This window comes from Vulpes vulpes, chromosome 1 (assembly GCF_048418805.1).
Source record: "Vulpes vulpes isolate BD-2025 chromosome 1, VulVul3, whole genome shotgun sequence".
Lineage (NCBI taxonomy): Eukaryota > Metazoa > Chordata > Mammalia > Carnivora > Canidae > Vulpes > Vulpes vulpes.
Genome location: NC_132780.1, coordinates 125,542,223 through 125,557,720, shown reverse-complemented (window position 1 = coordinate 125,557,720; position 15,498 = coordinate 125,542,223). Strand labels below are relative to the sequence as shown.

Here is a 15,498-nt window from a genome sequence, read left to right as displayed (position 1 = left end):
GAGGACGCTGGAAGGGAGAATGCACACTGGCGTGGAGCTATCCCCGACCCCAAAGCCAGCAAATCCGCCTGAATCCTGGCATTTAAGTGTTCCATTATTTGACACTGTGTGTCTCAGCAGAGTCTCTAAGGCATGGAGAGGGTGGGGCCTGACAAGTTCTGCCAGGAACTCCATCGCCAAGAGGAGATGAGAGATTCCTGCAGGAACAGCTAAACAAACCAGCCAATAAGCCAGGTGTGCAGAGGGAATGGGTTTAGGCATCAGGTGGAAGGTAAGGAGAGACGTCCAAGGTCTTTAGGAACCCAAGGGATTTCCAGGTGAGGAGGGGAGCCTATCCCTCCTGAGTGGACATTTATTTAGCACCTACTAGGTACCAGGTGTTCATTCTAACTTTACAGCAGTCCTGCCAGGTCGATAATCTGATCCCCACTTGCAGATGAGGAACTGGAGGCTCAGAGCTACGCTGCCTCCAAGCAGTGGCAGACTGCTTCCTCGGCACGAAAAGCAGCAGATCAGATGTGCGAACTTTAGTGCATGGATATGCTGCCTTACTGATAAATAGTAAACTCATGAACTTCAAAGAAGGAAGAAAATAGGCAGAAGAGAAACAATTAAGCTAGAGCTGGAGGAGAAAATGAAAGGTTTTTCAAGGACACAGATGTGAATTGAAAAGCTCCCAGGAGGACGCTTGGTTGCTCCTTGAGAAAGAGTAAGTAGTCCTTTAATGAACAACTAACAGAAACCAGAAAAGCCTAGAAAGACTACTGGCCTTTTTACCCCCCTTACTCATGCTCCTTTTCAGCAACAAAGAAGAAAATAGGGTAGGAAGGGGGATTGTGATGCTAGGCAGCAAGCGAGGGCTTTGATCTGTGCGTGCTGGGGTTGCTGCGGGCAGGAGGACGGAGCCACGGTCCTGCAAACGTCGTCAGCAAGCGGTTACTTGACATTTCTGACTACTGGTTCCTTTTAACCGCGGGCTTATCGTTGAGATGTTGAGGGGATGAGCCCCTCTCCTGGCCATCTGGACCTGTTGTTAGGCCAGACATTGGCAACACGGCACCAAGCCCACGCCCCCCGTTCACCTGGTGTTGCCCACCCAAACCGTAGGTGTAACGTCGGTGTCCAGGAGCCTGGGTGGCGCTGGCAGTCTAGCCTCGGACACCCGGGCTGGCGAGGTGATGGCCAACACCATGTTGCCTCCATGTAAAAGCTGAAACAACAAACATATGAAAAGGCTCTAGAACTAGGGTGCAAGACCAAGTCGGAAGACTTAACCATATGAAGGGAGGTGTCTCCCGAAGTCACGGGGTAACTGCACAGCCTGCATTATCATCCCCGTGCCCGGAAAAATAGAGTTTCGAGGAAAGCCATCAGCTGCTTCCTGGAACTGGAGGTGTAAGATCTACGAAGACGGGAACTGCCCTCAACAGGCACAGACTAGTGATTTGGAACTGGCGATGAAAGTACCTGCGGGTAAACCGGGTGCAGTGCTGATCAGAGCTGATCGGTTTGGCCTTCTTGTTGGGGAGGGAACCCCAAGTGAATCATACGGTTACTCTGTTATAAGGGGGAAATCCGAGAAAAGTACGGGTGTTAGAAATCAAGAAATTGTATGACATAGTGGAAAGAACTCTGACTTGAGACCAGGAGACTTGAACATAGTGTTGCCATTGGCTCAAAACTTGGGCAAAATCACTTCTTTTTGGGTCTCGTTTTCCTCATCTGTAAAATAAGAGGTTGGAGTAGTTGACCTCTAGGACACCTTCCGGCTTTAAGAATTGCTAATTCTAAGTAGCCATTTTAAGCAATTTTAGGAAGCCTCCCAAGAAAAGCATAAAGATTAAATAGGAATTATAAAACGGACACAGCATTGCCCAAACTGTGTTCCATAGAACACTAATAATGAATAAAGTTTTTCATTAAAAAAAAAAAGTGTAAAATTGTTGAGTAAGTTTTAGGAAACATTGTGTGTTACATTTCTCTTCTTAGAGATCAATAATGAAAATTAGCATATCGTTGTCCTCGTCTGTCCTCTCTGCTCCCACTGACCAGGATCCCAGTGCCCAGCCAGCAGGACCTGTGATCAAAGGTTGGGTCGTTGGGGTCCTCGACGGGGTGAGAGATTCGTAGGAGAAGAACAGGGCTTTGGTTGAGAATGCAGAACCTGTTTGGAAGCAGGAAGCACGTAGGATTAATCAATCACTTCCCTAGACAGAGCGTGTATACCAGTGGAGTTCTCGTGCGTCTTCCTAGGTGATCCGATGGCGCACAAGACGATGTGACAAACGATGGGAGGTACTAAAATGGCAAGGAGTAATGAGCATATGTAATCCCACAATGTTGAATGAACGTGCATTAAATTGCTAGGGGCCGGGGGCAGGATGAGGCTGGTGTAGACGGTGGGAGGCAACGTGGCCAGCCCGGGGACAGACCAGCAAACCTGGTGACAGGTGGGAACCTCTGCAGGGGGTCAAGTTAGGAGGTCCAGGAAGGGCTGGTGTTAGCAGATGAAGGTAGTGGGGTCTGGGAGTCAGGTGAAAGTGGAGATTTGGCCAGGGATGCCCTTGGCACCAGATTGTTCTGACAGCAAGCTGTGAGGCCCTAGCCTTGAAGAGAGCCTCAGTGACACGATCTGGTCCCAGGGACACTGGTCAGAGTGAGGCAGGTCCTGGGCATCCTTTTTTTTTTTTTAGTTTTATTTTTTTAAAGATTTTATTTATTTATTCATGAGAAACACAGAGAGAGAGAGAGAGAGAGGCAGAGACACAGGCAGAGGGAAAAGCAGGCTCCATGCAGGGAGCCCGACGTGGGACTCGATCCCGGGTCTCCAGGATCATACCCAGGACAGAAGGCAGCGCTAAACCCCTGAGCTGCCCAGGCTGCCTCTGCGCATCCTTTTTTGATCCAGATAAGATTTGCACATGACAAAAAAGAAAATCCTGCAGAAGCGCTTATGATATAGGCCAATAGTCTCCCACCTTACCCGTCACCACCCCAGATATCCCTCCACAGGGACACACACACACAGTTTTAATCATTTTTAGCACTTTGGGAGCTGGCTATGTATTACCAAGCAATAAGCTTGAACCTGTAACTTGATTAATGAAAGACATAATCTATTGGCTACAGGTTAAGAAATAGGGTTTAGCATATTTACATGCTCCTCCATCTGCTTCCTAATTTTTAATACTTACATTGCTTTTTTGTTGTTACCTTTTCAATTTTAAATAATATATATACTTTTTAAGATTTTATTTATTCATTCATGAGAGACACAGAGAGAGAGAAAGGCAGAGACACAGGCAGAGGGAGAAGCAGGTTCCATGCAGGGACCCCGATGCAGGACTCGATCCCTGGACTGGGATCATGCTCTGGACCGAAGGCAGACGCTCAACCACTGAGCCACCCAGGAGTCCTAATTTTAAATAATACTCTAAAATCTCTGTTATTTTTTATCAGTTTTGGGCTACATTACTTCACTCTTTATCGTTGGTGTGGAAAATTGAAATTCAGTGTTGTGTTTTAAGATTAATGTATCAGAGTCCTATTTGTTTTATGTGTAAAATATTTTTACAAGGAATACTTCAGTTATTGTAAGGGAATCCCTAATTGTAAGGGAACCTGCATACTCCTTTTTAATTGACATTTTAGAGCAATATCAAGGAAGCCATAACAAGTTGACTTTTAGCAGTTTAGTGGGCAAAATTGCACGAAAACTGTAGTCTACCACTTTAAGTGTACAAATAGAGTTACACAGACACACACTCAAATCTATTAAAGATTTTTTTGTCTTAGGTTTGTAAGTCAACAATCTTTGTAACTTCAAGGACAAACTGCTCAATATTCTTGGGAATTTCTTTGCTCTTTTTAGCAAAAACTTAGAAATTCTCCTTTATGATAACACGATGCAGAGTAAGCTTAGAATTAGCTTAAAATTTATTGCAAACTGGTATATAAATATTTGCTAGCCTTTTCCTTATCTGCTTCCCAAATGTAACGGCTAGCTTGAAAGTCATTGCTAGAATCATCTTTCACGTTTTCTTTTCTTTCCTTTTCTTTTCTTTTTTTAAGATTTTATTTATTCATGAGAGACGGGGGGGGGGGGGGGGGGGGGAGCAGAGACACAGGCAGAGGGAGAAGCAGGCTCCATGCAGGGAGCCCAATGTGGGACTCCATTCCAGGTCTCCAAGGTCAGGCCCTGGGCCGGAGGCGGTGCTAAACCACTGGGCCACCTGTGCTGCCCCTTCTTTTCTTTTAAGATTTATTTATTCATTTAGAGAGAGACATACAGAGAGAGAGAGAGAGAGAGAGACCTCAAATGGGAGGTGGAGAGGGAGAGAGAATCTCAAGCAGACTTTGAACTGAGCACGGAGTCCAAGGAGGGGCTCCATCTCACCACCACCATGAGATCATGACCAAGAATCAGTAGCTCGACTAACTGAACCCCCCAGGTATCCTCAGATTTTCTTATTAAACTAATTTGAAGGTTGTAACAGCCAAGCCAGATCTGAGTGAAAGATCATGGGACTAATATTTTTGTTTTTCAACACTACAATGAAAATATTAGTGCTTTTTACATGCCCTCCACTTCTCTTTCTCTTTTTTTTTTTTTTAGTTCTAATATCAGTTAGCTATAGCTTTACTTTTATATCGTTGTAGTAGAGAATATTCATATATTTTTTGAGATGTTCTTTATTTATTCATGAGAAACACACAGAGAGAGGCAGAGACACAGGCAGAGGGAGAAGCAGGCCCATGCAGGGAGCCCGATGCAGGACTTGATCCCGAGACTCCAGGATCACACCCTGAGCCAAAGGCAGATGCTCAACCGCTGAGCCACCCACATGTCCCCATATTCTATTTTGTAATTAGAGTTATGTCCTGTGTGCTTTGTCTCTAGGTCAATTTTCAGATGTTAATAAAAACTGTAAACATGCACACTCTTATGAGTGTGTAGCTGTCGTTTGGTAAAGAGTGAAGTAGTACCTAGAATTCCATTTCTTTTGCTGTGATTCTGATGTGGTCCTTGTACCATTTAGGGGAGAATTTTCCTAATTTCATGGCCAAACAGGTTACTTTTTCTTATATTCCATCAGCTATGTAAAATCATGTCATGACATTTTAGTTTGAGTCTTATTTATTTATTTATTTATTTATTTATTTATTTATTTATTTTTAAAGATTTTATGTATTTACTCATGAGAGACACAGAGTGAGAGAGGCAGAGACATAGGCAGAGAGAGAAGCAGGCTCCCCGCAGGAAGCCTGATATGGGACTTGATCCTAGACTCAGGATCACGCCCTGAACTGAAGACAGATGCTCAACTGCTGAGCCATCCAGGCGTCCCAGTTTGAGTCATATTTAGACATTGCCTCTTCGGTTCACTTTTCCTAGAGTTTCAATAAACTTTCTTTTCTCTTGTTGCCAAAATACGCAGTTTAGCACATCCTTAAAATCACTGAGTTTGTCAACCATGCTGTTGGCTGTGTTGAATCCAGTTCTAGCCAGAGGCATGCATTCTGGCTCCCCCCACCCACCCCCCCCCGCCCCACTTTCTGCTTCAGCCCCTGCTGGTGTCTGTGCAGTAGCAATTGTGGTTCTGGGATTTTACTCCATCCCCGAGTCATTACCACTCTTTCCTCAATCTCATGCTTTCCTCCTTCATGGGTTATAGCCTAATTTTGCTGGAATACATGCTTTAGTATCTTTCTCAGAAATGAGATGTAGGAGGTAAATTTTTTGAGCCCTTGTCATCTTAACTTTGCTTTCACTTACTTGCTAATCTGACTAAAATTCTAGTTTCAAAACAATTTTTCCTCAGACATTTAAAATTGGCATTCCATTGTTTTTTAGCATTCACTGTTGCCAAAGAGAAGTCTAATTTTTGTTCCTTTATAAGTGTTTCATTTTTGCCTTTGGAAAGATTTAGGATTTTTCCTGAAATTGCACAGTGCTATGTTTAGGTGTGGACTTTTTAAGTTTTAGTTTTTGTGCTGTCTCTTCTATGGGATCCTTCAACCTAAAGACTTGCGTCTTCAGTTTAGAGACATTTACTTCTGGATATTTATTATTTATTTCTGGTTTGCTTAGCTGGTTATTTTTTTGTGTTCTCTGTTCTCTCTTTTTGGATCTACTGTGCGTTGGATGTTGTGACTCTCAGATAGCTCCTCTGTTTCTCCTGTTCTTGGCTTAAATCTTGTACCCCTTTATCCTTCTGTTCTCAATTCTGGGGTACTTACTTAACTTTATCTTTCAGATCCTCTATTGCATTTTTAATTTTAGTGATCGTGTTTGTAATTTCCAGAAGTTCCTTTTTTGTTCTTGGATTATTTCTTGTTTTCATTGCACCTTGCTTTATAGATAGACTCTTCTTCTTGGACATGTCTGGAGCTACTAATGGTGTGTTCTTCAAAACTCTCGTCTGTGTCCTGATTTATATGTTTCTTCCAGCCCAGGTTGTTCTATTTTTATCAGGCATGTGTTTGTTGCTGGTTTTCATCACACCCCTGGCAATCTTTGGTTGCTGACGTGGATTCCTGGCCGTAGTGTGTAGGTCTGTGTCCCTGAAAGGGCTCTTCCTTCACAGGCAACTTGACTGTGACACATTTGTGAGTACAGCCAGTTCTGGAGGAGGCCTTCATTTTGGGTGTAGATGTCCACACTAGCAGCCCCGGTTTTCCTCAGGTTTATTCAGATCCTCTAGAGAAGTTTTCTAAGGCTTTCTTTTCCTTCTCTTTCACCCTGGGCCACTTCCTCCATTCTCTGTGTTCTAGACATCTGTAACAACCTTTCATCAACTCACGGCTCCCCATTCTAGACCTGTTTGCTTATGGGCATGTATGCATTTGCCCCCATCCTACCCTTTAATAGGATCTTGGGAAAAAGGGAAACAAGAGGAAAGAGAAGGTGTCTAATGTGGCAATTTATACAAAAAGCCCTTTAAGAAGCCCCCATTTCAGAATGATCACAGTAGAAAATTGGGACAATATATATAAGCGATAAAATAAAAAGTGATCTGTTTTTCCATCACCAACCCATTTAAAAATCTTTAACATATAAAAACATGTCCTGGTTCTTTTTTTGCTATGCATGAATTTTTCCGTTGTCTTTTTTTTTTTATGACAGTGGGATCGTGCTATATGTTCTGTTTTATAATATGCATATGAAAATTAAACTATTGCTTTTAAGTATCTTTCCATGTCACAACATATCTCTGACAATACAGAGCCCCGGTATTTATTGAAAGATACATCATCACTTATTTAGCAAATCCCCTACTGGTAGACATGAGGTTGTTTCTCATTTTCACTAGTATAGAAAAACATTTATAAACATTCCTGGCTACATCTTTACCCATATCCTTGACTATTTACTGAAGCTGAAGTCCCAATAGTAGAACTGCTGGTCAATGCATGCATAGGTCCCAGTGTTGGTCCCCTATTCAGGGCACCCTTTGGAATAGGCCCACATTACTTCTCTGGCTGTGCATCTTCACTTCCCCCCATTTCCCCTGCACTCCTGCAAGCATTATAGCAGGGGTGGTAGGAGCATAATTTTCGGAGTCAGACAGAGTGGGGTTGAATCCTGCTTCCCCACTTACTAAATGTAGCCTTAGACTATTCTAATTAACCTCTCTGATCACCTTTTCTAAAACAAACATACAAACAAACAAACAGGGGAAATCCACTTTCCTGATGTGGTCGTTGAACAAGGTAAAAAATGCATGGGAAGCATTAGCACAGGCCCTGTCAGTGTTGAAAGTGTTCATAAACCCATGATGATGGAGTTAGAGCCATCTCTCTCCCTAAGCTGATGTAAATCTTCCCGCAAGGCCACGCTTAAGATGCACCCACCCCTCTGTGGGACCTTCCTGAGCAGGACTTGTAGAGCACGTGTGGGCAGGACCTACTTTTGATGTTCAGGACACATTGTCTTATTGCTTTCTTCTGTGGGTGAGTATGGACAGAGGAGAGGACCCCGCCTCAGCATCCCACACTGTGGCCTCCTTCCCCATCAGGACTAATTATGACTTTTCACAAGCGTTCTTGGGAACACAGGCCCATGATGAAGAGGAGCTTGGGACTCAGTGTTGGTAGCATCACGGTTGTTCTTTGGAACTTGTTTAGAGTTCTTGTGTAGAGCCCTTCGGTCTCTGGTTCTGGCCGTTGGATGAGACCTGCTCCTAGGACACCTGAAGCCCAGTGTAATCAGTGGGCAGCAGAGGCGAGGAGCTCTCCAGAGGAGGGGGCAGCAGGTGCTTTGCTAAGCCTGAGCCTCCCCAGGGAGTTGGGGGTGGGGATGGTGGCAGAGCTCTGTATGTGGCCACAGGACCTTTGTGCAGCCTTCCAGATGTCTCACTCACCCTCATTACTCTGCACTGGGCGGTAAGATGCTTTTGTAGCCAGTAGGGCTTTCCTCCCAAGCATCATCCAACCCACAAAGATCCCTTTCATGCCCCTCGGATGCCTCCCCAGTTGCCAGGGGAGATTGAGAAGCTCTGCCAGAACTGCAGATGGACGGGCTTGCCGTGGGATGGCTTCCAGGAGAGGGCCCTGAAGAGGGGCAGGCGATTCCTGGAGTGGAGCACACTGCTCACCCCTCTCCCCTGTCTGAGTGTCTTTCAGGAGTCATGGCCGGTTTCAACATGGGGGGTGACCTCAGGGAGCCCGCGGCCAGCATCCCCCTGGGCTCCCTAGCAGCTGTTGGCATCTCGTAAGTAAGTTCCCCTGGTGGCAATCAGCTGGAGACAAGGAGAGAAAACCCCAGGCAAGAGAGGGGATTGCCCCTTTTGTGCTGGGAGTGCCCCAACTGTGGCCCATCTATTTCATATTCCAATTCTCCTTTTAACACTCAGCCGGCTGGAAAATTCACGTCTGGTGGGTTCAGATGCTTGCCCTTTCAGACCCCCTGCCTGGGAATGCGGGAGGTGGAGGATGGATCCTTTCTTTCCTTTCTCCTTAGCCTCCTGCGCCTCCCCCCCCCCTCCCCCACTTCCATTTTGAACTTGGGGATTTTTTTAACCATTGACTTGCCAGGATCCTTGGGAGGAACGTAAAGGTGGAGAGTCTTGCAGTCAGACAGGTGGGGGGTTTCTCTCCCGGCGCTGCTGCCGGGGCTGCGTGCCAGAGAGCAATTCCCTTAGCTCCCTGAGCCTTCTTCTAAAACGGGGATGGCGGGAATACGCGTGCCCCAGAGACGGGGACAGATACCGTCGTGCGTGAAGACCGTGAAGGCCCGAGCAGGCCGCTGGCCTCCCGCGCTGGCCGCCCCTGCCTACCCGAGGCTCTCAGGCTTCCTGGGCTTTAGTTCACACTGTGCCGCCCACTCGAGCAGACCGAGTGGCCTTGGATCTGTTTCTGACCTTCCAGAGTCTTCTGTTTTACTCTCTGCACCACCGCCCTTCACTGGGGGAGGACGCAAGAGGCATAGACAGGACGCTGGCTTGAGAATTTAAAGGTGCCTGTATTATTATTTTAACCAGGATATTTAAAAAATATTAATATGTGTGTTTCGCAAATGCTGAATTTGCTCTTGGTTAGGAGTGGGGCCACTGCTTCTGGCGCACCAGGCCGGTTTGTGCTAAAGAGGGCAGGGCCGTGCGTCGGGGAGAGGTTCGGAAGGAAAGAGAAGAAAGAGGCCTGCCTCGTTTTGGGGTCAGAGCTGGGAGGTCCCGGGAGGGACCTTTGCCCCATCCTCTCACCACCCAGATGGGAATGAAGCCACGTGACTTATTCGAGGTCACAGGGTGGCTGGGGGCAGAGACAGGGCACGGCTGCCCTTCTCACACTTGGCCCGGCTCCCTGTCATCCGGGGCCCAGGGAAAGCAGGACTAAGAAGCCTGAAAGATCATCTCCATCTTTGGGGGTGCGGAGGGGGCCTTGGGGTTGCGGGTCAGTCCTGCCTGAGTCCCAGCAAACCCAGAGGGGCCGCTGGGGACCTGCTCCCCACTCCCAACACCCTCAGTGCCTTTCTCTCCTTTAACAAGTCAGGAAGAGCCAGAACAATGATACGTGTGGTGGCAAGAGCCAGGCTGGAGGAGCAATAGTACTGACAAGTGCCCCCCCCTCCCCCACCAGCCGGGGAGCCTTCAGGGTGGCCTCCCCCCCACCCACCCACCCGGGGCTGAGCGGGCGGTGGGGCCGCAGCTCCGCTGCACTCTGGGGTTTTCTTGCAGGTGGTTTCTTTACCTGGTGTTCGTCCTCCTGCTGGGCGCCGCCTGCACCCGAGAGGCCCTTCGCTATGACTTCCTGATAGCGGAAAAGGTGGGTGAGCCCTCACTGCCCCTGGCTCTTTCCTTTGCTCCCACCTGCACATGGCCACCTCCCCCTTGCAGCCCTGCTTAGGAATCCAGCGTCTTGGGCCTGAGACTGCAGTGGGGAGGGGGGCTGGCAGCAAAATCATGGAAGAAGGACGGGGGTTTCTTAGGGATCCCTGCAAACGGGTAGCAGCACCTGGCAAGGCTCCTGCCTGCAGAGGATGAGAGAAGAGGAAAGCAAGCATCTCTCCAGGTCAGAAATCAGGATGGCAATGCAGAATGCCATCAGTGAAGCCCCAGCTCAAGCAGCCTCTCATTCCTGCTGCTGGCCTCACCCTCCACCATGAGCAGTGAAGGAGGCTGAGGGATGGAGAAGAGGCAGCAAAGTGGAGGGAGCTCGAGGAGGCCGGCACTAGGGTGAGGCCCACCCTGCCCTCTGCAACCCGGACTCCCAGGGCTCTCCCCAGGGCTGGGCTGGGGTTGATCTGGCTGGAACATCTTTGTTTCTAGAACAGTACACCCAGCCAGAAGAAGATTAGCAAATTCCTCACATTCCACAGCCGCCCCTTCACTGCTGCAGGTCAGGTGACAGTCAAGGACACTTGTTTGGCACCTCTAGAACCTAGGAGAATAAGATTCCCAGATGCTTTTCTGGAAATCCCCCAAAACCCCTACCTTCCCTTAAGTTCTTGGAGGAAAAGTGAACCTTGAGATTCCTGTCATTTATCAGAGAAATGTAGAAGGCTAGGAAAGGTTTCTTAGTTGAGTCCTGAGTGTTTCTGCTCCTATCTTGGGGAGAAAGTACCATTTTCTCTTGGTGTGAGGCTTTGCAAAGCCACCTGGCAGATCACGGAGGGCCGCTGCTTTGGGCGGCCTCGGTAGGAAACTCTGAACTATCTTTTCAGAGCTACCTTCGGGCCTGCTTTCCACATTAGCACGGGTTCCTTTTAAGATACGTTGGCAACAGGGGCGCCTGGGTGGCCTGGGTGGCTCGGCGGGTTAGGCACCTGCCTTCGGCTCAGGTCATGATCTCAGGTCCTCGGATGGAGTCCCCCATCTGGCTCCCTGCTCAGCGGGGCGTCTGCTTCTCCTTCTCCCCCCTGCTCGTGCTCTCTCTCTCTCATTCTCAAATAAATAAAACCTTAAAAAAAAAAGGATATGCAGGCAACAATGTAAAGATGATCTATGTTTCCAGGGGTCTTGATTATCTATGAAAGCAGGTTTTGAAAGGGGGCAAGCTCAGGTAGTGAGAGCACTGTCATCCCCCTAACGGGGACCAAGGTCTTAGACTGGGGGAAGGAATGTGCAGCCCTCGTTCAGACTACATGCAAGCTTCCGTCTGCAGTTTCATCTCCCAGGGGCTTCTTTCTCTAATTGTGGAATGAAAAGCTTGGCTGCATCAGAGGAATTAAGGGCCTCAGGGAACAGCAGATCCTTGGACCGCGGGCATCTGCCAGCTACTGGCTGCTGCGTGCAACTCTGCAACTCGCGGGGGGAGCCGGCTAGCCAGCCCTGCCTGCCTCTGAAGCCGCTTCCCTTCTGGCAGATTCCCTCACAGAGGTCCTTTTAACCATCGAGGCTCTGATCTGAATGGAGCAAGGCAAATTATCCCCCAGTCTGGGGCTCCTGGCTTCCCTCCTTGCCCTCCTTTGCAGAGAGAACTAAGAACAGGTATGGAGGGGGGGGCAGGCAGCCTGTATCCAAGGAAGGCCGTGACAAGAGAGTAAAAACATCTCCATGGACAGACGGGAAAGCCTTTGTGGGTGGAAATTCCACCACTAATAATAGACACATGGACCGGGGGAAGCTTGTTTGGAATGCCACCTGTCCCAGGCGTTGAAACAGGTAGGCGGGCGCTTAGCCAGTTGGGGGGGCACCTGCTAAACCATGCCTGGCGACCACATGTGGGCATGACATCGTGCACACCCCGGGGTGAGAGGTGGAAGGTTCATTTTTTTGGAGAGCAGTAGCCTGTTTCCTAGAAGAGGCGGTGGTAAAGGCTGTAAAGACAGGCAAGAGCCTGTTTCTTGGTTCTCAGTCACCAACAGGGGCTGGCGCGGCAGCAGGTGTGCGGTGTGCGCTGCTGCCCCCCGGCTCCCCCTGCAAAGGGGGCCACGCAGCAATCGCCCTCCCCAAAGCCTTGAACCTTGGGCTTTCCTCCTCTCTTGCTCTCTGGTGTCCCTCCTCGGGGACCCCCCTCGGCTGCATAGCAGGTGTGCACCCAGGCAGTGGGCTGGGCCTCGGTGCCCATGCAGGTCGGCAGGTACGTGTGCACAGTGTCCTCTGTGGCCCGCCCGGAGCACCCCCCTGGCGTGGTTTTAATAAACTGGACATCTCAGCTCCGGGTCTCAGCCATGGCCCGGGTTCTGGGCCAGCCCATCTCTGGGCAGTCCTGGGCCCTGGGGAAGCACGGCCTCCGCGCTGTGTCGCCTTCCGGGAAGCCCCGGCCAGGCCTCCCGACAGTCCCCATGGTACTGGCTGTCATGAAGGCCCTGCTCTTGCTGCCGGGAAGGCTTCTCTCCGGGCTGCTGGCTGTCCTGGATTCCTCTCCACTGACCTGCAGCTGGTCAGTTCAGCTGGGTCTTTTTGGGTTTCCTGCAGCTTCTCAGATCTATTTCTAATTGTTTGGTTTCCCAGCCTACAGTTCCTCTAAGAAGTTTCTTTTTTGCTTTATATCCCTGCTGCTGCACAGAAACTTTTGCCTGGCTCTTGGGCATCAGTCTCCATAGTGTTATGCTTTTTTTTTTTTTTTTTAAGTAGGCTCCACGCCCAACGTGGGGCTTGAACTCACAACCTTGTGATCAAGAGTTGCGTGCTCTACCGACTGAGCCAACCAGCCACCCCGTAGTGTTAACGCTTTTTCGAAAGTCTTTAGTACATTGTGGTGGCTCTGAGGTAATCTGTGTAAAGCACAGTACTTGGTACACAGTAGGTGCTTATTACATTTTGACTCCCTGCACACTTCCTAACGGGGATAACCTTACAGGTAGGACGTATTTTTTTTTTCCTACAAATCCACTCTATTTAACTGGATAGGAAAAAAGAGAATCGATACCAATATTTTTTTTTCCTAGATTTTATTTATTTGACAGAGAGCACGTGCACAAGCAGCAGGAGGGGCAGGCAGAGGGAGAGGGGGAAGCAGGCTCCCTGAGGAGCAGGAATCCTGACGTGGGGCTCAATCCCAGGACCCCAGGATCACGATCTGAGCCGAGGGCAGATGCCTAACTGACTGAGCCACCCCGAAGCCCTGAGTCCATCCCGGTATTCTTTAGGTATAGAAAGAAGAATTTTGTAACAAGCAAGTATTAGCAGAGGTAAAACCAAATAGGTTAAATAACTGTTTTAGAAAAAACTTATATACGGTCCAGGAAAAAAAAAAAGGTTATTAAATATCAAAAGACCAAGTACTTTAGGAAGCCTGGGGCTTGCCAACCAGCAAAATAAGAACAAACTAAGTAGGAAAAGTACCCCCAAACATCTTTGTTAAAAAGGAAGTATCCGGGATCCCTGGGTGGCGCAGCGGTTTAGTGCCTGCCTTTGGCCCAGGGCACGATCCTGGAGACCCAGGATCAAATCCCACGTCGGGCTCCTGGTGCATGGAGCCTGCTTCTCCCTCTGCCTATGTCTCTGCCTCTCTCTCTCTCTCTTTGTGACTATCATAAATAAATAAAAATTTAAAAAAAAAAGAGTTAAAAAAAAAAAAAAGGAAGTATCCCACAGAGTAAACTCCAGTCGTTCTGAGATTTGACAGTCATGGTTCACGCGTTCGAGAGGGACCGCCAGTGCCCATGGCCCAAGCTGTGCATGGAAGATGGCAGTGGGCTGAGACCACGGCTGGCGAAGGAGCCCAGGCAGCTGCTCAGCACCCACCCTGCCCGGCCCGGCTGTCGGTCCTCTGCTCTGCACCACGGGCAGGAGCTGCCTCTCGGGGAGTGAAGCCGACCTTATTTTCTTCTGGGAAATGGCAATCAAGTGAGAGAAAACTTGGCTGACAGTGGAGATATCGGTCGTTTTGCGGAGGAGGGAACTCGTGTCTGTGGAAATCTGATGTTGCGGAAGACGAGGGGACCGTGAGACAATTTGGGATTGTAGGAGTTGCAGGATGTACTCCTCACTGATGTCAAGGGGCCACTGCAAGTGGATGAAGCAGAGTGAGCACCTTGCAAGGGACTTTGAATATGATCCTTCAAGAGAAGGGGCGGCCGGTGGTGGATAGGGGGGACTTCTCAACGGCCGAAGCTCTCTGATGGTCACCGGGATAAAATACGGAAAGCAAGGAGGTGGAATTACAAGTTCCATCAGTAGTTATAGCAGAAAGAAATTAGGGTAGTTCACACCTCAGGTAATTTTGGAAAGACGGAGAGCTTTTTGGGAATGGCTCCAACAGGTGTATGACAGAGGAGTGCTTATTGTTTTTCCCTCTAAAGAATTGTCGACACGCATCTGATCAGATAAATGCTCACTTCCTCTCCCCTGGCACAGTTTGCAAGCTCCCAGTTCCACCGGAAGTTCCACAGGAAGAGAGAAATGATTAAACTCTACAAGGGCTGGAAGCAAAGCTGTGCGGTTCACTGTTGGGCCTATAAGGTCTCGCTCTGTGCCTAGCGTGTGCCAGGTACATCACCTGGCCTCAGTGATTGCTCCCATGGGCGGATGGATGACAGCTGGGAAGGAAGACACCGGGCATATGTGGGAGAGAGAGAATGGAGTTTTTATAATTGATCCAGACCTGAGGACCAAGCTTTCATTTATTTTTCAAAAAACTGACAAAATAATAGTTTTATGTAAAAGATTGTCAAGTGAGCAAACCAGTGTAAACACAGCGGACACACAGGGCAGAAACATAAAGTCACCATGTCTGGACAGTCCCCCCACTGGCCCCCAGCCCAAAGGTTCTGCAAGGATCCCAGAGGGTGTTTGTAGGAAGGCTGGCCAAGATGGGTGTTGCTGTACCACGGCCTCCTGGGGCCGGAGACTCTAGCTTCCTGGAGTCAGCCCCACACCAGGAGGAAACCAGCCTGGGCAGTTTCATTTCCAATCTGCGTAAACGGGCAGGCTTTCAATGAAAAAACATTTTTTTTTTTTTTAACACAAATATATATAACCTTTTGGATAAGAAGCAACAAAATTTCTGCAAGGAGATACCATGCCTGCATCTCCTAGAAAATTCTCTGAAGGGACGTGCAGTGAGTACAATGCACCCTGGCCAGTGATTCTCTACCCGGGCTGTGCATTGGAC

The 15,498-nt window shown here is 48.6% G+C and overlaps 1 protein-coding gene across 1 annotated transcript in view; it reads left to right on the top strand.

Moving 5' to 3' along the window:
• Positions 1-15,498, top strand: part of SLC12A8 (solute carrier family 12 member 8) — a 132,883-nt gene that overhangs the window by 85,413 nt on the left and 31,972 nt on the right. Inside the window, exons 7-8 of the mRNA XM_072728408.1 lie at positions 8,626-8,713; positions 10,176-10,263. Of these exons, the coding sequence (XP_072584509.1) occupies positions 8,626-8,713; positions 10,176-10,263 (176 nt within the window). The remainder of the gene's footprint in view (positions 1-8,625; positions 8,714-10,175; positions 10,264-15,498) is intronic.